Source organism: Balaenoptera musculus, chromosome 3 (assembly GCF_009873245.2).
Source record: "Balaenoptera musculus isolate JJ_BM4_2016_0621 chromosome 3, mBalMus1.pri.v3, whole genome shotgun sequence".
Classification (NCBI taxonomy): Eukaryota; Metazoa; Chordata; class Mammalia; order Artiodactyla; family Balaenopteridae; genus Balaenoptera; species Balaenoptera musculus.
The window spans coordinates 163,317,730-163,340,945 of record NC_045787.1 but is presented as its reverse complement, the minus strand read 5'-3'; the positions used below and the strand labels follow the sequence as shown (position 1 = coordinate 163,340,945).

Here is a 23,216-nt window from a genome sequence, read left to right as displayed (position 1 = left end):
TGAGCATAGCCCCGCCTGCGGGAGCCACTGGGCACCCTGCCCCTGGGCCCCGCCCAGCTCAAAGATGGGGGCAGATGGAGGGGAGCGCTACGGGGGTCCACCGGGCAGGCCGGAAGCCTGGGATGCTCACGGGAGAATGGAGAGCCAGGGTGACCGTTGTTGGAGGGAATGAACAGGAAATAGCATGATGGGAGGACTCGAGGTCCCCGGGGTGCAAATTAAAGGCTATGTGGGAGGGTGACAGAACATTCGCATGGGGAGGGGGTGCTCTAGGGGCAGTGATTAGGGAGGCAAGCAGGGCTGCAAGTGGGGGGGCTGCAGCGGAGAGGCAGTGGAATCTCACTATGGAACAGTGAGTGCAGAGGCAGGGGAGGGGGCAGTAACGAGGCAGGGCTAGTCGAGGACAGGGAGGGACACGCACGGGGGCAGCAGGTCACACAGAATTAATAATGGGGGTGGGTGTGACGAGGCAGGCAGGGGCCCTGGAGGCCCTCATGGAGGACAAGGCTCCCAGGGGTGTTGGTGGGAAGGAAAGCAGGGCATGAATGGGGGACTTGGGAGCGCCGATGGGGGACAGGGTGCTAGTTGGCAGGGAGTCCAGAGCACGTACGTCCGGTGTGAGCACGGAGTAGCTGGGCGGGGGCTGATCCACGGACACAGGGAGGCAGAAGGGGCCGGTCCTCAGGCGGCCGTGCTGCAGCAGTGGGATCCACTGGGGAGAGGCTGGGGGTCAGGTATGGGGCCGGACAGGGGGCAGGAGGGCTGGGCATGGGGGTGCGGGCTGGCAGTGGTGGAGGGGAGCTCACAGTAAAGCCCACAGGAGTCTCCAGGGCCGTGCCTGGCCGGGGCTGGCAGCTGACGTGGTAGAAGGTGAAGAGCAGGTGGTGGTTCTCGGTCACACAGGCCGGAAGACGCAGCTTAAACTCCTCGTAGAATTCAGGGGACCTGGCAGGGCCGGGCTGGGGGTTCTGCTGGGGGCTGGGCTCCCCCTTGCCTGCCCCGCCCCCTCTGCCACATGTTCCCCCAGTGCTGCTGGGCCCCACCGTCCCTGCTCTCTGCCTCGGGTTCCCGCATTAGCGCTCTGGGAGATGGCACCCTCCCCCCTCCCCCGACCCTGGCCCCTCTTCCTGCCCCACTGTACCCCCATCAGTCCCCCCACCCCGACCCCACATACTTGTTATGGTAGACCACCGGCGTGAAGGCCTCGCGGGTGAACTCACTGCAGCTGGACTTGCCAAAGATGACCTGGAGGAGCAGGGGCATGAGGGGCCGGCGGGGGACACCCCGCCCGCCTCCCCCTGGGCCCAGCCACTGACCGGCAGGGCCTGGCTGGGGTCCTCGCCCGCCATGTACTGCACTCGCACAGTTAGGTTGCGCACGGAGCCCTGGCGGCTGCTGAAGTTGAGGCTGTGCGGGTACACGTACAGCAGGTTCCTGCGGGGGCAGGGGCATGTCCACGTCAGAGGCACAGAGAGCCGGGGGACAGTGGCCACACCACTGGGGCACTGAGAGCCGGGTCAGGGACACGTATGGGCACCAGGCGGGAGATGTGACTGGCAGAGAATGGAGGACAGACGGGCACCCTCAGAGCACAGGAAGGGGAACGGTGTGGCAGAGGGTGGGAACACAGAGGGACTTTGGGGGTACTGAGGGGACACAGTGAGGCAGAGGGCAGGGGACAGATGGGTGCCGAGGGCCAGGCTTCCGAGAAGGTAGCCCAGGCAACCAGCACCAGGCCTGAGCCCCACCCAGGCTGACCTGCCCATCACCCAGCTCAGGAGCCTGACCACCCCTTCCCCCAGGAGAGGCCACTAGAATTATATGGCGTGTCTCTCAGGTGGGGAAACCAAGGCTGGAGTTGAAGGCAAGGGCTGGGCTGGGGTCAGGATTCTGCCTCCCTCCCCCAGGGTAACTCCATTCAAGCCCTAACCGACCCCTGGGCCTCAGTTTCCCTATCTGTCTAATGGGGGCATCAAGTCTCCCAACTGAGCCTTTGTAATACCAATGATGCTAAATTACAAAAATGTCAATAATTGCACCAAACACTAATGTGGCACCAACTGGCTCTGGGTGTGCTGGGTTCTGTTCTAAGCACCCGACGTGAAATGACTCATTTATTTCTCACCAGCAGCCTGTGGGCAGGGACTCACATTACACTCCATTTCACAGGGAAACAGAGGCACTTGCCCACAGTCATCCAGGGAGACAAATGGCAGTTAGCATTGATCCAGGGTACGTGGAGGTCCTGGAGTCAGGCTGTGTGGCCTTGGGAGAGTCTCCCCCATCTGTACCTGCTCCCCTAGCTCTTAACCAGGCCAACAAAAACTCCAGCATCACAGGATTGTGGGAAGGTTATGAGACCAGCTACTATAACAGCAGTGGGACAGCTCTGGGAAAACCACTGGAGCTCATAAAAGCCTCACTGTTATTGCCGTTATTGTTGTCATGCCTATCCACAGGAGGGGAAACTGAGGCTAGGAGCCGTAGGGTCTCCCAGCGGGGCCTGGGCCTGTCCTCTCCCAGTGTCCCCAGTCCACACCTGGCCCCGAGCCCCAGCCAGCGTGATGCCAGCGTGGCCCGACTGGACATTCGCCTGATGCAACTGTAGTGCCACCGCCAGGCCCTTGCACAACACAGGGCACCCGGCTGGCCGGTTAACGATTGACCTGAGGTTAAGGGGGGCGTTAAGGCATAAAAGGCAGCAGCGGTGTTGCTGTGGCCACACCCCCAGCCCCCCAGTCATGCCCATGCTCGTGCTGTGCCTGCTGTGCGCCCTGGCGATGGTGGCCCAGCCTGCCCTGGTGGCCCCCATGAGCGGCTCGGAGCCGGCACAGCAGGAGGAGTTGACCCTGCTCTTTCACGGGGCCCTGCAGCTGAGCCAGGCTCTCAACGGCGTGTACAGGGCCACGGAGGCACAGCTGACAGAGGCCGGGCACAGCCTGAGCCTCTATGGCCAGGCACTGGGGCTCCTGGGGCAGGAGGTCAGCCAGGGCCAGGATGCAGCCCAGGAGCTACGTGCGAGCCTACTGGAGATGCAGGTAGACGCTGCAGTTGGGGTGTTGCGGGGTGGATAGGAGTCTATGGGAGAGTTACGCCTAGGGTGACCAACTGTCAGGTTTTCCCAGGACTGAGGCGGTTCCTGGAATACAGGATTTCCAGTGTTAAAATCAGGCCAGTCCCAGTAGGTCATCCTACTAACATCCACTATCTATTGATCAGATGGAAGAGGATGGTCTCAAGCTGCAGGCAGAAGCCACAGCCCAGGCGCTGGGGGAAGTGGCCCAAGGACAGCAAGTGCTGTGGAAGAAAATGAAACGGATGGAAGTCCAGCTGAGAGGCGCTTGGCTGGGTCATGCCCGCCAAGAATTTGAGGCCTTAAAGGTAAGGGGTTCCCAGCCCTGGGGGAGTCAAGACCCTGATTCACAACCAGACCTCATTTCTGAACCTTTTGTCCCAGAGACCCCCCCAAAGGTCAGCCTTCCAGTACCCTGGCCTCTACTCTGTGTGTCTCTGGGCAAAACCCATGTCCCTTCCCATACCTCAGTTTCCCTATTTGCAAATAAGGGCGACAACTGATGTCTCAAAGCAGAGCCGGGGACTCGGTGCAGATAAAATCCTCAGCATGGGGTGGGGCACATGGGAGTTACTCAGTAAATGCATACTATTTAGAGAATTTCTTGAGTGCCCATGACGTATCCAGCACTGTTTTATGCCCTCTAAAAATCCACATCATGCTCATAACAACCCCACAAAGGGACTCCTGTCTCATCCCCACTTTACAGGTGAGGAAGTTGAGGCCAAGGAGTGGCAGTGACTTGTCTGGTCACACAGATGCGGTGGGGAGCAGGGGGGTCTGGGTGGGGTCGAGGGATAGGAGGTGAGGCGGCCCCCAGCTGAGGTTTCTGTCCTGACCCCACAGGTCCATGCAGACAAGCAGAGCCACATCATGTGGGCCCTCGTGGGCCACGTGCAGCGACAGAGGCAGGAGATGATGGCACAGCAGCAGCGGCTGAGACAGATTCAGGAGAGGTGTGCCTGGTGGGGGGTTGGGCGTGCCAGGCAGCGGGATGGGGACCCCTGCACCTTGGCTGAGCCTCACCTCCCTCCCAGACTCCACACGGCGGCGCTCCCAGCCTGAGCCTGTCTGGGTGGAACTGAGGACCAGTCATGCACGGAGGGATGCTGCCATGCCCCATGCGGCCCCTGCACAGGGAGGAGCTGCCTGTCTGCTGAGGTCGGCCAGGGCGCTGGGCCCCATTTCCGGCCATGGAGCAGAGACGGAAGCAGGCAGGGACGCAGGCAGAGGACACGGACCGTCGAGGAGGGGTGGAGGAAGGACACGCCCCTTCATTCCTATCCATCCCCCATTAAAGCAGAGCAGTGGCATCTCAGGCCAGTGTCTGTGAGTGTCGGGGAAAGGGCATCTCACTTTGCACGATGCCTGAATGCCCCCATTCAAGTGCCCGCCTGCCCCAGAGGCTGTACCTGTAGCTGGTGTGCGGGGCGTAGACCTCACGGGCGGGGAACTCCAGGATCTCCTTGGTGGGCCGACCCCTGGGGTCTGGGTAGGGCTTGACATGAAGCAGCTCCGGGGAGAGGCAGAAGTGGGGGTTCTCAGGGGCTGGGGAGATGTCAATCTTGAGCTGGGCTGGGGAGGGGGTAGTCAGTTTGCACCTGCCTGGGAGCCTCGAGCCGGGCCCTACCTCTCTGGGCTTTGGATCAGGGCTCTGACTCTCCCACAATACCCTCTGGTGGCTCTATCCTTCGGGTGCTAAGGCTGAAAGATGCCCTCAACTCCCATGTCTTGCCCTCATATTTGATCAGCTCTGCCCACCACATTCCCCGTGTGACCCACTATCTATCTGTCTTATTTACTCTTTTTTTTTTTTGGCCGCACCCCGCGGCATGCGGGATCTTCCCCAACCAGGGATCGAACCCGTGCCCCCTGCAGTAGAAGCGTGGATTCTTAGCCACTGGACCACCACAGGGAAGTCCTGTCTTATTCTGTTTCTCATCTCTGGGCCCCATTAGAAGGTCCACCTGTGAAGTCAGGGCTTTGCCTATCATGGTCCCCAGGGCCTGGCACAGTAGGTGCTCAGTGTGGGTTTGCTGAGTGACTACATGAGTAACACGTCCCGTCTAGGGCGCGCACCACGCACCGGTCACGGGCCGCAGGCGCCGCAGCAGGGATGTTGGGCGCCGCATGTCAGCCAGGAACTTGAAGAGGTCCTCGTCACTGAGCCGCTCAGCTTCCTGCAGGGACCCGCCCTGGTGAACCAGGGCCGAGGGGCTTGGGGTCCCCGGGGCCCGGGCAGCCACAGGGGGGTAATGGGGCCGTGCCCCTGGGCACCCCTCCCTTAGCCCCCTGACCCCCGAGCCACGGCACCTGCTTAAAGAAGTTGGTGACAGTTAGCGTGGCTGGGCGGAAGCCGGAGAAGCTGCAGGCGTCGTCCCCGCTACTTGTCCGGTCCTGGGGCCCCCGACGGCGGCGGTCAGTCCAGGTGGGTCGGCGCTCTAGGGGAGACAGTGACAGTGATGGAGAGGGACAGAAACGAGAGGGAGAAGCAGGGAGGGGCAGAGACGGTGCGGACTCAGGTCTGGTACCAAGTCCGGCCAGCAGAGGGCGCCCCTCCCCATCCCCGGTAGCTCCGCCCCTGGCCCGTCGGCCCCGCCTCCTCACCGCCCTCCGAGTCCGAGTCCCGGTCCGACTGGCCCGCGCTGCTCACAATGTTGGCCAGGTGCACCGCCGTCCAGGCGAAGGGCATGCGGTAGCGGCCCAGACGGGTGCAGAACTGCTCAGCCGCCAGGCGCAGCTTCTCTAGCTTCTCTTTGTTCTGCGGGGAGACGCCGCAAACACACCCCACAAGCTCAGTGCCCCAGGCCCTCTGAACCCAGGATCTGCCCTGCCTGGGGACCCTTCCACCACCTGGCCCAGCCTCCCACGCTTACCTTGGCTGTGTCCACCTCCTTCATCACCATGTAGGGCTCGCAGCACTCGCTGATGTCCCCCTGCTGCAGCACCTTCTCCAGCTGAGGGGCAGGCAAGGCCAGTGAGGCACTGCTGGGACTCCAACTTCCCCAAGCTACCCCCAACTTCCCTGACCCTCACAGCCTCCCATACATTCCGTTCCATCCGGCTAGGGCTCTCGTTCCAACACCGCCCATGGCTCCCACTGTCCTTGGGATTGAGTGCTAGCTCTCAGCCTGGGCAACCAGCTACACCCTCCCCACCTTTTAAACCTGGCCCCAAACCCAAGACTCCATTTTTTCCCCCCACATTTACACCTTTCTTTGTTAGTATAAACAGAGTCCACACCAAGCATGGCTCTGAGCCTGGACTCCAATCCTGACCACTCAGGGGCTATGGGACCTTGAGCACATTCCTTACCAGTTCTGTGCCTCAGTTTCCCCAACTGTAAAATGGGCCCCATGGCAACTCCCACCTCCCGGGGCTGCTGTGAAGACCAAAGACCAGAATCCCTGTGAAGCCTGACCGACTGGGAGCAGTGCCTGCCTTAAGGTGTTCAATTAATGTCATTAGCGTAACCTAATTGAATGTTTTGGGGAAGGAAATTTGAGCTCACTCCTGGAAAACGAAAATCCCAAACGAATGTGCCAACTAGGTCTTTCTTTCCCTAATAAACTGAAAAACTCTCAACTAAAAAAAATTTTAAACATCCACCCACATGTGCCGGGATGCCATTTCTCCCCAGGCTGCCCACTCATGGGTGTCGGCTGAGCTGTAACCTCTCCAAGGAAGCCCTTGGTGATTTCTCCCCACCTGGGTTGGGTCAGAAGCTTCCTCTGGGCTCTCACCCAGCTGCCTGCACTTCCCCCATGACAGCCCTGATCACCCTTCTTAGTGACATGTCTGTCTTCTTTCATGAGAGTGGGGACCTCGCCTGCAGCCTTCACCATTATCACCCCTTTGCCAGCCCCAGTGGGTACCTTGATGACCAAGAAGATGTCGGGCGAGGGATAGGTCACGGAGAAGATGGCAGAGCGGGCCAGGGTGGAGATGGCAGGATGGGTGCCATGGGCCCGCAGTAGGCCCTTCATGGAGTCTGAGTTCAGGTCAAAGTAGAAGTTCTCCGAGATCTGGGGGCACAAGAGGCAGCTGGGCCACCACTTCCAGGAAGCCCACTACCCTGCAGCGAGGAGGAGGAGGAGGACTGGGAGGAAAGGGAAGAAAGGGGTTCCTACCTTCTTTTTCTCCCGCACGTCGTACAGGGCCAAGATGCCAAAGATGGGCTCGATTTCTATCTCGAACCTGCAGTAAACGGGGGTTCTCTGGCAGAGGATGACCTTGACACTCCCTCCTCCATACACCCCACTCCCTCTTGAGGTCCAGCCCAGCCTTGGTGCCTTGTGGGGGCGGGGGGCATCTGTTTCCCACTAGGTCACAGAGAAGCACCATTTAAGGGCTTGTAGGAAAGACCTGTCCCATTTTGCCAAAGGGGAAACTGAGGCACCAAGAGATTTCTGCCCCCCCCCTTCCTCCCTCAGTAAGTAACTCACACAGAGCCCCTCCAGCTGAATCCATGGCCCTTGTTCGGTTGGCATGGAGGTAGCTTTTGGCACACCAATCCTCCCGCAGTCCCATCTTGAAATTCTCGACTCCTGGGCCTCCCTGCCTCCCCTCCCTGAGGTGTCCTCTATGGCTTCTGCCATCCTGGGCTGAGTCCCATCTTCGCTCGCCTAAGCAGCCCCCATAACCGCCTCCCTGTCTTACTCTGCCCTGCTCATTTCTACTCATCATCCACGTGCCTCCTAAGGAAACATCTTAAAACTTAAAATTTGGTACTTCCCTGGTGGTCCAGTGGTTAAGAATCCACCTTCCAATGTAGGGGACGTAGGTTCAATCCCTGGTCGGGGAACTAAGATCCCACATGCCGCAGGGCAACTAAGCCCACGCGCCGCAGCTACTGAGCCCGCGCCACAATTAGAGAGCCTGCATGCCGCAACTTAGAACCTGTGAGCCACAACTAAGAACCCGTGCGCCACAATGAAAGATCCCGCATGCTGCAACGAAGATCCTGCATGCTGCAAAGAAGATCCCACATGCTGCAACTAAAACCTGATGCAGCCAAATAAATAAATAAATATTTTTTAAAAAAAGAAGGTAGCAAGAATAAAAAAAAACAACTTAAAATTTGAGGCTTCTCACTGCCCTGCGTGGCCCCGTCCCGCCCACTTCTTGGCCTCAATTTTCCTCTCTCCAGACATCTCCTGGCCTCTGTTTGTGCTGTATCCCTCACCTAGAGAGCCCTATGTGGTCATCCCACAGTTACACAGCCTTGCATACAGTAGACGCTCAATGAGTGTTTGTTGAATGACTGGATGAGCTCAGAGAGCCGGTTCCCAGCCCATGTGCTTGAGGCAGGAAGCCCACCCGGGCCTCAGGCCAGATGGGACCTCCCTTTCCTGCCCCCATCCAGGCAGGAACTCAGAGTCGGGGAGGGGCAGGGCCGGGCTCAGGTCCAAGGCCACATCCTGTTCAGCTCCATTCCCACGAACGCTGGCTGCTCCCAGGGGGCGATGTGGAGGGGGCCTTGGGCAGCTGGAAGCCAGGCCCAGGGTCACCAGCGCCCCCTCTAGCCTGGGTCCTAGCAGCAGACTGGGCGAGGGCCAGACTCTGGCCTCACAACTCGTGATCTTGGGCACGATGACTTTATACCACCGTGTGCCTCGGTTTCCCACCTGCACCCACATCACACGTTGTGGTGAAGGTCAGTGTTAATACACATGGAGGGCTGAGAACTGAGCCTGACACACAACTGGAGCTTAGGATTGGCGGTTTTGAATAATGAAAAAGGGAGTCTTATTTTCCAGCCTGAGAGCCCACGGGCGTCCTCATAGGTCTCAGGGCTGCACACGGTGATGGCATGGCTCGAGTAGTGAGCGCCGAGTGTGTGCCACACCGTAAGCCACACGGTCCCCTCCCATGTCTGAAGGGAGGGACGGGTCAGCACACTCACTTAAGCGACAGACACTTGACCAGGATCCTCTGTCCGAAGTGCTCTCGGGGTGGCTCCGGGCGGCTGCAGCGTTCCACGGCCTCATCCTGCCAAGAGCCGAAGGGGCAGCTGGGAACACATCCTCCAGGAAGGGCTTGGAATGTGTGGCCTGAGACCAGCTCTACCTGCAGCCTGACTAAACTTCTCTCAGTCCCCTGCCTCTGAGCCTTTGCACATGCTGTTTCCGCTGCCTGGAATGCCCTTCTTCTCCCTTCCTCCTTGCCTGGCCGATACCTGCTCATTGTCAGGTCGCACCTTAGCTGGCACTTCCTCCAGGAAGCCTTCCCTCACTCAGAGGCACTTGATGTTCCAGATGCTCAACAGGCCCTGTTGCAATGGGCCACGTGGCTGGGACACTGAGGGCCATGTGAGGGACAATGACACACACCTCAACATGGCACTATTCAGGGTTGTCATTTCCTGGTATCTCTCCTCCACCAGGCTGTGAACTCAGAGAGCAAGGGCTGGCTCTATCTTGTTCGTGGCTGTATCCCCAGTGCCTGCTATATAACTGGCACTCAAACATCTTGGTTGGATAAACACAGAGGTATGTAGTAGGTACCTACTAAAAAGTGGTTGAGTAAACATAGACATATACAGAAAGTATTTGATTAATGCTGACTGGACATATATAGAGACATGTACTAGACACCCAATAAGTACTAGTTGAATAAAATATTGGGGTATACAGCAAGCACTCAATAAATGGCTGAATTAAAACACAGATGTATATACTAGGTGCCTAATAAAAGTTAGTTGGATAAATATAGGAACACGTGGTAGGTGCTCAATAAATATTAGTTGCTCAAATGCTGTTTAATTAAATAGAAGACTATACAGTAGGCATACAGTTAACATTGACTGAATAAATATGAATATACGGTAAATGCCGGATAAATGCTGGGTGGATAAATATAAGGGTATGTATAATAAATAAAGGTCATTGAATAAAAATATAGGGTACACAGTAGGTGCCCAATAAATGCTGAATGGATAAATATAGGGGTATATATAATAAAAGTCATCAAATAAAAAATAGGGTACACAGTAGGTGCCCAATAAATGCTGGGTGGATAAATATAGGCATATACAGTAGGTGCTCAATAAATACTGGTTGATTATATGCTGTTTGATTGAAGAAAAGACTATACAGTAGGCATACAATAAATATTGGTTGAGTAAATATAGCAGTATATAGTAGGTGCCCAATAAATGCTGGGTGGAAAAATATAGGGGTATATAGTAGGCACCCAACAGAAGCCATTGAATTAAAGTATACATTGCAGGGTATACAGTAGGCACCCAGGAAATCTTGCTGGGATCATATACTGGGATACATGTCAGTTGGATGTGTATTGACCTCAGGGCCTGTGCAGGCTAGTGGGCACCCACCTCGTCGGGCGCCGGGTAGAGGGCGAGCAGGGCACGGGGCCGGTGCTGCCGCCGCAGGGCCTCATTGCGCCGGTCCACGTCCTCCGGGGCCGCGCGCTCCAGCAGTGAGGGCAGCAATGAGTCGGCTGCCAAGTTCCTCAGGTCAAAGATGCCAGAGGCGCCACTGCTTCGTGGGGTGTCGTCTGGGGAGCCTGAGGAGTGCCGGGGGTCATCCTGCCAGTAGAGAATGGGCAAGCGCTGAGTGCCAGCTCAATGCATCTCCATCCTACTCAGGTGAGACTGTCCTCATACCCAACCTATAGATGGGGAAGCTGAGGGCCAGGGGCTGGGGTCACCACTACAAGGGTCACCTGAGGGCTCTGCTGACTCTCTTTCTAGAACCTTCTGTCTGGGGAAGCCCCCTCCTTTACTATTGTGGGGAGGTTACTTCCCAGTCTGGGTATCACATGACCCTTGTCTGGCCAATCAGAACAAAACAGGTACCAGCCCCAGGGATTGGCTCCAAGGTCAGGATATGCCTGGGTTGGGCCAATGAGAGCCTTCCCTGGGATTCTGCTCACTGTTGCCAGGGGAGGGAGAGTTCTCATTGGGGCTGTCAATGGCCCAGGACCCTGCCTGACCTCCCAGACTCAGCTATGGTCAGAAGCAGACTACCTTGGTTCAAATCCCAGCTCAGCTCTGTGACCCTGGGTCTCTGACCCCAACTCTAAGGGCCTCAGTTTCCCCATCTACATTTATAAATAGTAACAAGGAAACAATAACAATAATTCTTGACATGATTATTATTGGTAAAAGTAGGCACTCAATAAATATTGGTTGACAAAATACAGGCTCAAGACTCAACCAGGGATTGAACCCAGGCCACAGCAGTGAAAGCTCCGAATCCTAACCACTGGACCACCAGGGAACTCCTCTCAGTGTTTTTATCTGTAAAATGGGTGTTGCCCGGTCTCACAGGATGAAAGATAAGGACAAGTATAAAACATTTAGTACACACTAAGCCCTTAAAAAATGCTTATAATTGTTACCCTTAACTTTTCACTTACAGGGCTGATACATTTCCTTTTGGGTTCAAGGCTGTTTGGGTCATTTCCCATCATATGCGTTTGAGAGCTGGGGCTGCAGCCCATGCATGTACATACACTTATAGTGACCCCTACCCAGGGCTCCCTCACCGAGTCCTCCGGGCTGGACCTCTCATCCCCAGAAGCGTCCTGCTCGAAGACCTGGCGGGTGAGGCCCTTCTGCCTCTCTCGCTGCGTCTCTATGGTGATGGGGCTGTATGCTGCACTCAGGTGCTGGTACCTAGGAGGAGGCAGGGCTTGGTGGGTATCAGGAATGAGGGCTCCCGAGGGCTCCCCAGGGCTCCGGGATGTGCTGACAAACCTCCCAGGCCCAGGTGATGCCTGCAAGGCCATCCACCCTCCCTATGCTCCGCCGGAGAAGTCTGGCTACCCTTAAAGGGACGGTGGGTGGATAAACAGGAGGACCGGCAGCAGACAATGGGCTCTTCTGGGCTCGGAGCTGGCCTCTCTACCCTGAGCTGCCCCCGAGCCAGACCCACCTCCTGTGGGCGATGATCCAGTCCTCCGTGTACATCTCCACAGCAGCCCTCACCTGGGCATCCAGCTTTCTGCACAAAATACAATCAGGGTAAACAGAGGCAGGGCCCAGTGTTAATCTTTCCAGTGGCCTGTGAGGTGGGGCCTGTCCTTCTGTCTGTTTCAGAGACGCAGAGGTAGAGGCTCAGAGAGGGAAGGGGACTTGCCCAAGGTCACACAGCGGAGCCAAGAGTTGAACTCAGGGCTGTTGGGAGCTTGGTGGGAAAGGGGGTATTCATGGGGGGCACAGAGGCAGGTGGAGTTACAGACAGGGAGGGTGTGGGGCTGAACCCACCCATCCTCGGGGATCCCAGGCTCCGTGGTGCGGCATTCCCGGGGCTGCAGCAGCAGCTCCAGGTCATCAGCTGGAAACTCGACCAGGTCCCGGAGTGGCCCGGGCTCTGCATCTGGCGGCCGGCTCAGGAGCACATCCTCAAAGTCCAGGGGCTCAATGACTTCAGTCAGTGGGACCTGAGTTAGAGCAAAGTGGCTGTGACCCGTGCCCCGGGGGACTGGAGGGTGTGTGGACTTGGGCTGGCCTTGAACAAACAAGAGGGCGGAGGGAGCCATGGAGGGTGTTGGAGCTGGAGGGGCCCTGGAGGACGGTGACCTCAGCCACTCCATCCCCACCCCAGCTTGGCCGGCCCTGACCCTCTTTCCAGGCAGGAAATCACACCCTGTGCCTGGAGGGGCAGGAAACTCATGGTGGAAGGAAAGGTTTGTGGACAGCAGCAAAGAAAGAGACAATTCCTCAGGCCCTGGGGCGAGAGAGCCCCACCCCTCCTCACTGCAGCCAGAAGCACCTCCCATCCCCCAGACCGCCCTCCCCACCATCCCCAGCTGGGTGGTCCAGACAGCAGGAGGTGTGGGCCACAGCAGGCTGGAACTTCTCCCCCCGACCACCCACAGGGCTGCTCCCTGCAGAGAGGGGGGTCCACCACCCTCCCACTCACGCTCACTGGGGACAGGAATGGGGACAGTGCTGGGCCAGGACAGGGACCCCCTTCCCTGTCACAGCTGGGTCCCTCCCAGCCTCAGCTTGCCCACAGCAGCGGGGGGGGGGGGGGGGGGGCCTCCCACACACTCACCCCCAGGGAGCTGCTGCAGCGCCTGCTGGAGTGGGGAGAGCCACTGCGTTCCCGGGACACCTGCTTCCGCACCTCAGCAGCCACTGTCCTGTGGGGACGGGAAGGGGGTAGTTGGGGGCAGGAGCACTTGGGCAGCGGGGCCCTGGGAACCGGGGCTTCAGAGCCGACAAACTCATTCCATGAGAGGAAAATCCAGGCTATGGAAAGAAAAAAAAAATCAGGCCCCGGGCCAAGAGAACCCAGGATTCAGGATGCACAGATCTCAGCGTGTGGGCCCCAAGGCTGTGGCAGATACATGGTCCCCTTTCCTCCTGCAAGCACAGATAGAGGGCGGCTGCTGGGCAGGGCCTGAGGGCCACTGATTCCTGCGCTTCCTTCTTCCCCCTCGCCCCCGGGGTCTGAGTCCTGACCCACCAGGACTGGCTTCCAGGTCTGGAGAGAGGCCTCCACTTCCTCATCCGGAGGACCTCTGCCTACCCTGGCCCCTGCCCCTCATCAGGAATGTGAGAACCGTTCCACCCTTGCTGGACAAGTCACTCCTGCCTCTGAACCTCAGTTTACCCATCTGTAGCTGCCCTGCTCTCACAGACCAGTGGAGCTGAGCAGGGGGCCTGGCATTCAGCGGGCATGCCATACACCCACCTTCTCAGGGAGTCTGAGACTGAGGCTGGCTGTGTGTAAGAGGCCAGCATGACTCTCAGAGAGCACAACCCAGCCACCAAGGTCAGTGCCGTGGCTTTCGTGGGCCGCCTGCATCTACCCTGACCTTCAGAGTCCCAGAGGATGAGGGTGAAGGGGCAAGATCCACGGGGGGGGGGCCAGCATGGGAATTTCGAACAAACCCTCTAGGCGCAGGGATTCCCCAAGCTCTCAGTTCCTTCAGCTGAGCTGGGAAGGAGACGGAGCCACGCAGTTATCTGGGGGAAGAGTGTGCCAGGCAGAGGGAACAGCGAGTGCAAAGGCTCTGAGGCTGGGCTCTGTTCTCTAGGCCTGGAAATCCCTGCTCCCTGGGGTCTCTGTGAAAACAAGACTAGGACTGTGTTGTCCCTGTGGAGGTTCCAGGACTGGATCCCACACATAGTAGATGCTCAATAATTTTTTTTTTTTTTTTTGGCTGTGCCACATGTCTTGTGGAATCTTAGTTCCTCGACCAGGGATCACACTCGAGCCTACGGCAGTGAAAGCGCCAAGACGTAACCATTGGTCTGCCAGGGAATTCCCATCAATAAATGTTTTTTTGATGGAATGAGTGAATCCCTTCCAATCTCCCTCTTGCGTAAATCTACTGTAAGTTGGGGGAAGCCCCTTATCTTTTAGCTGTGTGGCTTTGGACAGGTGGAACAACCTTTCTGGGCCTCAGTCTCTCTTAAAATCAAGAAGGCAACGGCTGAGAGGTTCAGGCCTCAATTGCTCCTGCTTCCCTCTTTTCTCTTAGGCTTGGAAATTTTCTTATAAAAAGTTGTGCCCCTGGGACTTCCCTGGTGGTGCAGTGGCTAAGACTCCGTGCCCCCAATGCAGGGGGCCCGGGTTCAATCCCTGGTCAGGGAACTAGATCCCACATGCCACAACTAAAGACCCCACATGCCGCAACTAAGATCCAGAGCAGCCAAATAAATAAATAAATAAATAAACATTTTTTAAAAAGTAAAATAAAAATAAAAAGTTGTGCCCCATAAAGCGCTATGTTGAGGATTGCAAATGTGGCCCACAAGCGTCCAACGCAATGGATGTGTGAGGTGGGCCCAGGAAAGACAGGTGTGGAGTGGGGATAATTAGGAGCTTCAGCCCTGTCTGTAAGCCTCTGAATTCAAATCCGTGTGGGTTAAACAAAACTTGACCACGACCCTGATCCAACGTGGGGCCTCCAATTTGAGACCCCAGCCTCATTCCTTCTCTGTCCCTGGATTCTATTTCTTTCCCCTGTCAACGGTCTCAGAGCCTTGCTTCTATTGGACGGGGGGTGTGGGGAAGCGGGGAAGGGAAGAGAAGCTTGTAGGAAATTCAAAGGATGTTAAAAATTAGGGATTTGTGGAATTCCCTGGCGGTCCAGTGGTTAGGACTCCCCGCTTTCACTGCTGAGGGCACAGCTTCAGTCCCTGGTTGGGGAACTAAGATCCTGCAAGCCAGGTGGTGCAGGGGGGTAAAAAAAAAAAAATTAGGGATTTGTCCTCAAATTCCCCAAGTCCAGGCCACTTCCTCTGGAAGCATGGGCACACAGAGGAGGATTGGGGGTGATTTACGAAAGATGCCGTATCAGGGAACCTGTCTGTGCCCTGGTCCCAGCTGTTCTGCAGCTGCTGCCCCAGAGCAGGGAGGGGTGTGGGGAGGGCTGAGCCTCCAGCTTCATTTTGCCACGGGCCTTAGAGTGAGGCCCCCAAAGTGGGAAAAGGCTGGGTCCATAACGGTGTGGCCACAGGAGCCAGTTTACTGAGTCACAGAGCTCTGCACTTGGAGCTGGGTGACCGTGGGCGAATGACGTCTTTTCTCTGGACCTCTGGGCTCGGGACAGTACCCACGACTCATTGAGCTGTTCTGAGTGTAGGGCCTGGCACACAGTAAGTGCTCAGTTAAAGCTAGCTGTCACCACGTTGCCTCACAGAACATCCTGGGAAACTAGAATTTCTGACCCTGCTTTGTACACCAAAGGTGAGTGAGGCTCAGAGAGGGGTCGTGAGGCACCCAGGGTCACACAGCAGAATGCAGCAGTGCCCAGAATTGAACCTTGGTCAGCTGGAGGTCAAAGTCCTTTAGCGCTAGGCATTCCATGATGGGAAGCAGGGCCAAGAACAGGGGCTCCAGAACCTGCCCCTTCCCTGTCCACACTCACCCGCTCCCTACTCCCAAGAGCGGTCCCATCCAGTCTGGATGCTTCAACACCATCTAAACACCAACAGATCCTCAAATCTGCCCCATGACCATAACCTGCCCTCCCACCATCCTCTCTGTCTCACTAAGGGCAGCCTCACCCTCTTGGATGCTTGGGACCCACACCTGGGAGTCATCGCCAACCCCTCTCTCTTTCTCACTCCCACATCAGATCTGCTTCAGATGTTCCCGTGGACCACATTTCAAAAAGGGAGGCAAAATGCTGAGCTGAATTTAGTGGGTTTTCTCAGGAAGGGATCTCAGCATTCAATGATGGAAACTGCAAAGATCAGGTGGTGGGGTATAGCTATTGGTGAGATAAATCCTTCTAAGGTGAAAACTCCACAACCCTATGTGATACTGAAGAGATGCACAGAGGGGAGAGATGAAGCAGTGGCAGCGCTGGGAATTCATGTGAGACTGTGTACCCCACCCCCCCCCAGGGCTGGCCAGATTAACAGAGGACTACCCTCACAGGGGAGGAGGATGACGAAACCAGAAACAAGAATGGCTTAAGCCTTGATGCTGTGTTCCCACTTCTGCAAAAAGTGAGGGAAGAAAATGAGTAAATATAAAACCGTAAAGAGATTCCTCCTCATATCCCACCCTACCCCTCCTGGACTGACAGAAAAATTTAAAGGCAAATAATATGAGTGCCAGCAAGGATGTGGAGCAATGGGAACCCTCATCTGCTGCTGGGGGAACCCCTTTGGAAAACCATCTGTAAATTTACAGGCAGAGTTGAAAATATGCCAATCCAGCAATCCCACTCTGAGGCGTAGATACTCAGGAGGAAATACATGGCCGAGAATGTTCATGGCAGCTCTGATCATGACAGCCTCAAAGGGAAACAACTCACAAGTTCCTTGACCAAAGATGGAGAACACACAAGAGGCAGGGGGAATAGTATGCAGCAATGAAAAAGGATGAACCAGACTACAGGCGGCAGCACAGACGCTGCCGACATTACACTGCCATATAGGACTTGACATCCCGTGTGGTTCCATTTATGAGATGTTCTAAACAGACAAAGCCAACCCACTGCAGATAGGAAGCCAACTTGGATGGAGAAACCATAATGTAAGTGAGGAGGAAATAGTAGCTGCCATCAGCATAGTCGTTCCCTGAGGGGCAGAATCAAGTGCAGACCTTGAGGGGGGCCTGCTGGAGTACAGAGGCTTGGGAAGGTAGAGACGGCCCCCGTCTTTTTTTTTTTTTTTGGCGGCATCACACAGCATGCAGGATCTTAGTTCCCTGACCAGGGATTGAACCTGTGCCCCATGCAGTGGAAGCGCGGAGTCCTAACCACTGGACAGCCAGGTAATTCCCAAGACAGCCCGTCTTGATCCAAGTGACTTTTCCCCTGGCATTTGTTTCATGATTACTCCTTAAACTTAGCATTTTTCTGTATACATGTCATCTGTTACAATTTTTTTAGAGGTAAAAAATAATCACCTATGCATAAGCTCACGTCTGCAAATATATTTGGGGACAGGAGTGGGAGGAAGATATTTCCTTGAAATCTCACAGGTACTTTTGGAATTTCGTCAATGTATGTCGTCTTGTGCTCCCATCCCTCCAACAAATCATTTCTTTAAATGAGAAATGCAAACTGCCCCACATTAGACAACTGAGGGGCAAAATAAAGACACTGCTCTCAGAAGCCTGGGAAGAATGAATGGACATCCTTGCGGATAGGAGAGGGCAGGAAGAGGCACGGTTTCCAAGACTGTTCTCAACTCTGGAGCCACACACTCTTGGGCTCACTTCCCCCCGAGAGACCCTTGAGAGTGACCTAACCACTTTGGGTTTTGGTTTCAATAGTTATACCAATGTCAATGGGCTCTGGTGACAATTAGTGACTTCTCAGATGGGGACCAGCATGTGATAAGCACATTAGAAGTGCTGGTCATGGGAATTCCCTGGCGGTCCAGTGGTTAGGACTCCAGGCTTCCACTGCAGGGGGCAGGGGTTTGATCCCTGGTCGGGGAGCTAAGATCCCACAAGCCAAGCCAAGCCAAGCCACGCAGCCAAAAAACAAAAAAGTGCTGGTCATTATCACCATTCCAGATTGGACTTTATTTTAAAGAGTACAAGTGAAAAAAAAAAATGAACATTATGTTGTATACAATAATATTTGTGCATGTTGTGTACATTCATAAGAGTTTGTTTGTTGTTGTTCCTTTTGGCCATGCCTCGTGGCTTGCAGGATCTCAGTTTGCTGACCAGGGATCGAACCCGGGCCCCTGCAGTGAAAGCGCCGAGTCCTAACCACTGGACCACCAGGGAATTCCCGAGTTTGTATTTTTAAGTTGTCCCCCCAAATCTTTGTTTTAAATGAACCTGTTCATTAGGAAACTGGGGGACTGTCTAATATTTAGATTAATATGGCATTTGTGGAATGAATAATTGAATGAACAAGCAGATGAATACAGGCCTAGGTCTGAGCATGTAGGTACCTGGGTGCCCACTAGTCTGCTCAGGAGACTTTGTCAGAGGGTGGCTGGAAGACTTGAGCCATTTGCTTGTGGTTCACTGGGGCCCCAGGATCTTTCTCTGCTTTTCTTACCCTGAACTCTATAGAGTATCCATTCCCCAAGGCGAAACCCAGGGCCTCTCTTTCTCACTTGAGTGGACGCCAGGACCCAAGGACATAGGGACTGAGAGGCAAAAAAACAGACGGCAATAACCTCCCCAAGCTCAGAAACACCAAAGGTCCAAGAGAGAGGAACGATTCAGAGACACAGAGATAAGAGAACGTAAAAATTGCCCAACCACTATGCCCCAGACACCAGGTCACAACGTCCCTCCTCTGTTCCAAACTCTTCATGGCCCCCACCTCACTCAGGGTAAAAGTTAAACTCCTCCCCACAACCCACAAGCCCTGCACAACCCGCTCCCACTGCCCCCCTCCTCACTCTGCTCCAGCCTGATTGGCTTCCTCAGATGCTCTGTGAACATCTGCTCCTGCCCCTGGGCCTTTGCACTTGCCCTTCCCTGTGTTTGGACTGCTCTTCCCCCATATCTGGGCATGGACCCCTCCCTCACCTCCATCAGATCTTTGTTTAAATGCCACCTTCTCCTCCAGGCCTTCCTGACCCGCCTCCCAGAACTCAAATAGTCCTCACATTCTCCATCTCCCTTCTCTGCCTTGTATGTCCTGATACCACTTACCACTAACATATAATCTACTTTATCCTGCTTCTCCTCTGCCTCCCCCACTGTATCTGCCCCCAAGGGTGGGATCTTTTCTTGTGTCTCCGTCAGGGCAGGGCTGACTCTTTCACCTGGGGGTGATCAGGGGAGGTCCCTGCCCTCCCCCCATCCCCCCACTGCGAGAGAAACACACCCCCCACCCCACCCCCAGCAGATTCTGAACCCACTATTGGAGGCAAAGACCCGAATGGGTGAAAGGCTCTTCAGCCCCAGAGAGTCTGACATCCCCCTCCCTGGCCAATCTCTTACAATCTCCAGTGGCCACGGAAACGGATCCCCCAGCGCCTGGCGCCTGTCCCCTCCCCCCGTCTGCCCACCAGCTGGTTCTGTCCCCCGCCCCCACTCCTTCCATTAAATCACCATCCATCTCCAGCGCGTCCAGCCGGTGATGGGAGAGCCTGAAGCAGGGCTGGGGGCGGGGGGACATTCACAGCTGTCCCCTGCCCCCCAGACAGCTGGGCACGGGACCCTCGCGGGGAGAAGATCACGGGAAACTTCCCGAGGGGGTTCAAAGGCCGCCAGGAGCACCATCCCTGTTCCCAAATCTCGGCGTCTGATGCGTCCCTGCCCCACACCAGGCCCAGAGGATGGGACAGAAAGAGCCCCTCAACTCCACGCTTGGGGAGCTTGGGGGCCGGGGGAAGGGCCAGGAGATGGGTAGGAGGTGCGGAGGGCACCGGGCAGCGCTTTCCCCGCGCCGCCTCCTCCAGGAAGGCCCCCCGGGCACGCCCCCACGCGTCCCACCGGTTCCAAGGGAGGACCTCAGCCACCACCGCGCCCGCAGCCCCACCGCGACCCCCAGCCCGGAACCCCCACCGCCCTCCCCACCTCCCCACGCCTGCGCCCCCGGCCGGAGGAAGCGGGCCGGAGCTGGCCAAGGCGGAAGGGGCTTGAATGGGGGGCGCCCAGGCGAGGGAGGGCCGGGCCGCCCCGGGGCGGGGCTCGGACACGTGGGGGCGGCCCGGGAGGGGGCCCGGCGGCCGCACTACCTGTTGATCTTGTGCGCGAAGGCGCGGCGCTCGGCTGCCGCCATGGCGCTCCGCGCGTCCAGCCGCCGGCCCCGCCGCTGCAGCCGCGCGCACCGTCCCCGCCGTGGCAGCCGCCGCCGCCGCCTCCCGGTTCTGGGCAGCCCGGGCTGGGCGGGGCCGGGGGCGGGGCCCTTCCGGGTGTCCCGGGCCGCTCCGTGCTGCCCCTGCCGGCCGGAGGGGGCGCGGGTCCCCCGGCCGCCTTTGCGCCCTCGAGGCTGGGCTGGGGAAACTGAGGGGGTCAGTGGAGGAGAGGACACGGGACTGAGGCTGGGGGCCTCGGACTTCCTCCCGGGGGATGCTCTTTCTGCCCTCTGGCTAGCAATCACTATAATCACCATAATAATTATAATCTCGAGCGTTTATTAAGCACGGCCCTGTAGTTCTGATGTGTTGGAGGACCTATCCTTTACGCCATTTTACAGATGAGTAAACTGAGGCACAGGGATGTTCGGGCGCTTACCTAGGGGTCTCCATGGGATGTGCCCCAGTCTGGGGTGAGGGCAGAGGAGTCCAGTTGGGCCCCGAGGCGCTAGGAGATGTGATACAGGACCCGGTGGTGGGACCTGAGTGAGCCAATCTGGGAGGCTGGACCGGCCCAGCCGCCTCCAGTGGAAGGAGGATGTGCGGATATGTTGGCCAGTATGTGGTCTCAAATCTCTCCCCAATGGTTCCTCTCCCAGCCCCAAGGCAGCAGTCTTGGTGGATTCTCCAGCCCCCACTCAGCATCTGCATATGCCAACTTCTTGCTCACCTCCCAGGCTTTGCATGCCCAGGCGCCTCCTCCTGATGGCCCTTCTAGCCCTGGTTAGAAAAGGTCCTAGGAACTGGGGGCTGAATAATGCTAGGGCGCAGCTCTACCTCATGGCCTTTGCATGTGCTGTTCCCATTCCTGTGTATGGGTGCTGTCATTATCCCCCCCTTTTACAGATGAGGAAACGGAGGCCCAGGACTTCCCTGGTGGTCCAGTGGTTACAACTTTGCCTTCCAATGCAGGGGGTGAGGGTTCGATCCCTGGTCGGGGAGCTAAGATCCCACATGCCTCAGCCAAAAAACCAAAACATAAAACAGAAGCAATATTGTAACAAATTTGGACTTCCCTGGTGGCGCAGTGGTTAAGAATCCGCCTGCCAATGCAGGAGACACGGCCGGGCCCTGGTCCGGGAAACTCCCACACACCGCGGACTAACTAAGCCCGGGTGCCACAACTATTGAGGCTGTGCTCTAGAGCCCGCGAGCCACAACTACTGAAGCCTGCACGCCTAGAGCCTGTGCTCCGCAACAAGAGAAGCCACCGCAATGAGAAGCCCATGCACCGCAATGAAGAGTTGCCCCTGCTCACCACAACTAGAGAAAGCCCGTGCACAGCAACGAAGACCCAACACAGCCAAAAATAAAAATAAATAAAATTTTAAAAATATATATTGTAACAAATTCAATAAAGACTTTAAAAATGGTCCACACCAGGGGCTTCCCTGGTGGCGCAGTGGTTGGGAGTCTGCCTGCCAATGCGGAGGACACGGGTTCTTGCCCCGGTCTGGGAAGATCCCACATGCCGCGGAGTGGCTGGGCCCGTGAGCCACAATTGCTGAGCCTGCGCGTCTGGAGCCTGTGCTCCGCAACAAGAGAGGCTGCGATAGTGAGAGGCCCGCGCACCGCGATGAAGAGTGGTCCCCACTTGCCACAACTAGAGAAAGCCCTTGCACAGAAATTAAGACCCAACACAACCAAAATAAATAAAATAAATTAATTAATATTTAAAAAAAAAAAAATTAAAAAAAAAAAAAAAAATGGTCCACACCAAAAAAATCTTTAAAGAAAGAAAACTGAGGCCCAGAGAAGCAGAGTGACTTGCCCCAGTTGCCCAGTGGATCAGTGTCAGATCCTGAGCCCACAGGAGGGAGGCCTGGACTGTGGGGCCCCAGGCTCCTGAGGGCACAGGAGGGTGGCTCCCAGCCTGGCATGTGACATGTCACACGTGTGTCAGCAGCCCACGCACCTTCCCAAGTGGTCCAGCCACTTTGGCCTGGGAGATGCCAGGTGTAACCCTGCTCATCACTCCCTGGTGCACCCCACCCCGGGTCACCCTCGCTGCAACCGGCGGCCTCCCAGGCTAAAGTCCTTGCCTCGCCTTTCAGGCTGCTGGTAGCTGCTGGGCAGGAAATGCAAAGATGAGCAAAGACTGGCAGGTTTCTCCACTCCTCTTTGCCTCTTTCCAGTCCAGCCCCCAACATACCTGGTCTCCCAGCTCCCGCCCTCACCCCTCACAGTTTGTTTTCCCCTCGATGGTCAGAAGGAGCCTGGGAACACCCGAATCAGATCAGGTCCCTCCTCTGCTTAGAATCCTTCATGGCTCCCACCTCATTCAGAGTAAAAGCCAAAGTCCTCACTGTGGCCCACAAGGCCCTGCATGATCTGACCTTGTCACCTTCCTGCCATCCCCTCCTCCCATTGTCTCCCTTAATCACTCCACTCCAGCTGCCCACCTCTTCCATGTGGCTCTAAACACTAGGGCGCAACTCCACCTCAGAGCCTTTGTACATGCTGTTCTCCTTCTCACATGTGGGTGCCATCACCATACCCCTTGTACAGATGAGGAAACTGAGGCTCACAGATGCAGAGTGACTTGTGCCATTTTACCCAATGAATCAGTGTCAGATCTATCATTGCAGATCTGTGGCCCAGGGAGCCTGACTCCAAACTAAATACCAGTTGGGGGACTTCCCTGGTGGTCCAGTGGTTAAGAATCCGCCTTCCAATGCAGGGGACGCGAGTTCAATCTCTGGTCGGGGAACTAAGATCCCACATGCCGCGGGGCAACTAAGCCTGTGGGCCACAACTAGAGGGCCCACACACTGCAACTGCTGAGCCCACGTACTCCGGAGCCCACCCGCCACAGCTAGAGAGAAGCCCTCACGCTGCAACGAAAGATCCCACATGCCACAGCAATGATCCTGTGTGCCGTAACTAAGACCCAATGCAGCCAAATAAATAAATAAATATAAAAATAAA

The 23,216-nt window shown here is 56.4% G+C and overlaps 2 protein-coding genes across 17 annotated transcripts in view; one reads left to right on the top strand and one right to left on the bottom strand.

The window, feature by feature from the left end:
- The window catches only part of DOCK6 (dedicator of cytokinesis 6), a 42,260-nt gene extending 21,962 nt beyond the window's left edge, over positions 1-20,298 (bottom strand). For 13 of the 15 annotated variants that reach the window (XR_005019284.1, XR_005019285.1, XR_005019286.1 and 10 more), the window contains exons 1-18: positions 20,169-20,298; positions 13,099-13,186; positions 12,306-12,481; positions 11,974-12,042; positions 11,585-11,714; positions 10,410-10,622; positions 8,979-9,064; positions 7,204-7,270; positions 6,949-7,098; positions 5,950-6,030; positions 5,681-5,834; positions 5,387-5,514; positions 5,160-5,253; positions 4,486-4,648; positions 1,317-1,434; positions 1,175-1,245; positions 807-945; positions 611-712 (exon numbers count right to left, since the gene is read on the bottom strand). Coding sequence is in view for 9 of the 15 variants with exons in the window: in XM_036846852.1 (XP_036702747.1) it covers positions 611-712; positions 807-945; positions 1,175-1,245; positions 1,317-1,434; positions 4,486-4,648; positions 5,160-5,253; positions 5,387-5,514; positions 5,681-5,834; positions 5,950-6,030; positions 6,949-7,098; positions 7,204-7,270; positions 8,979-9,064; positions 10,410-10,622; positions 11,585-11,714; positions 11,974-12,042; positions 12,306-12,481; positions 13,099-13,186; positions 20,169-20,212 (2,073 nt within the window). In the remaining 6 variants the exon portion in view is untranslated. Of the gene's footprint in view, positions 1-610; positions 713-806; positions 946-1,174; positions 1,246-1,316; positions 1,435-4,485; positions 4,649-5,159; positions 5,254-5,386; positions 5,515-5,680; positions 5,835-5,949; positions 6,031-6,948; positions 7,099-7,203; positions 7,271-7,518; positions 7,855-8,978; positions 9,065-10,409; positions 10,623-11,584; positions 11,715-11,973; positions 12,043-12,305; positions 12,482-13,098; positions 13,187-20,168 lie in introns of those variants that run through there. The other 2 variants (XM_036846855.1, XM_036846861.1) reach the window with 2 other exon arrangements.
- Positions 2,728-4,391, top strand: ANGPTL8 (angiopoietin like 8). 2 transcript variants are annotated; one of them, XM_036846862.1, is made up of 4 exons: positions 2,728-3,038; positions 3,220-3,381; positions 3,920-4,029; positions 4,111-4,391. In XM_036846862.1, exons 1-4 carry the CDS (start codon positions 2,742-2,744, stop codon positions 4,136-4,138), a joined length of 597 nt encoding a protein of 198 aa, XP_036702757.1. In that variant the 5' UTR covers positions 2,728-2,741; the 3' UTR covers positions 4,139-4,391. The 2 variants fall into 2 exon arrangements, with proteins under 2 accessions (XP_036702757.1, XP_036702758.1); XM_036846863.1 differs by having other exon boundaries at positions 2,740-3,038; positions 4,212-4,391.
- Positions 20,299-23,216: the final 2,918 nt, after the last annotated feature.

Bases quoted from the DNA above. Each gene is read 5' to 3' on its own strand.
- ANGPTL8 (XM_036846862.1), top strand. From the start codon at position 2,742: ATGCCCATGCTCGTGCTGTGCCTGCTGTGCGCCCTGGCGATGGTGGCC. The intron at 3,382-3,919 runs GTAAGGGGTTCC...CTGACCCCACAG, and splicing joins AAGAATTTGAGGCCTTAAAG to GTCCATGCAGACAAGCAGAG. The intron at 4,030-4,110 runs GTGTGCCTGGTG...CCTCCCTCCCAG, and splicing joins CTGAGACAGATTCAGGAGAG to ACTCCACACGGCGGCGCTCC.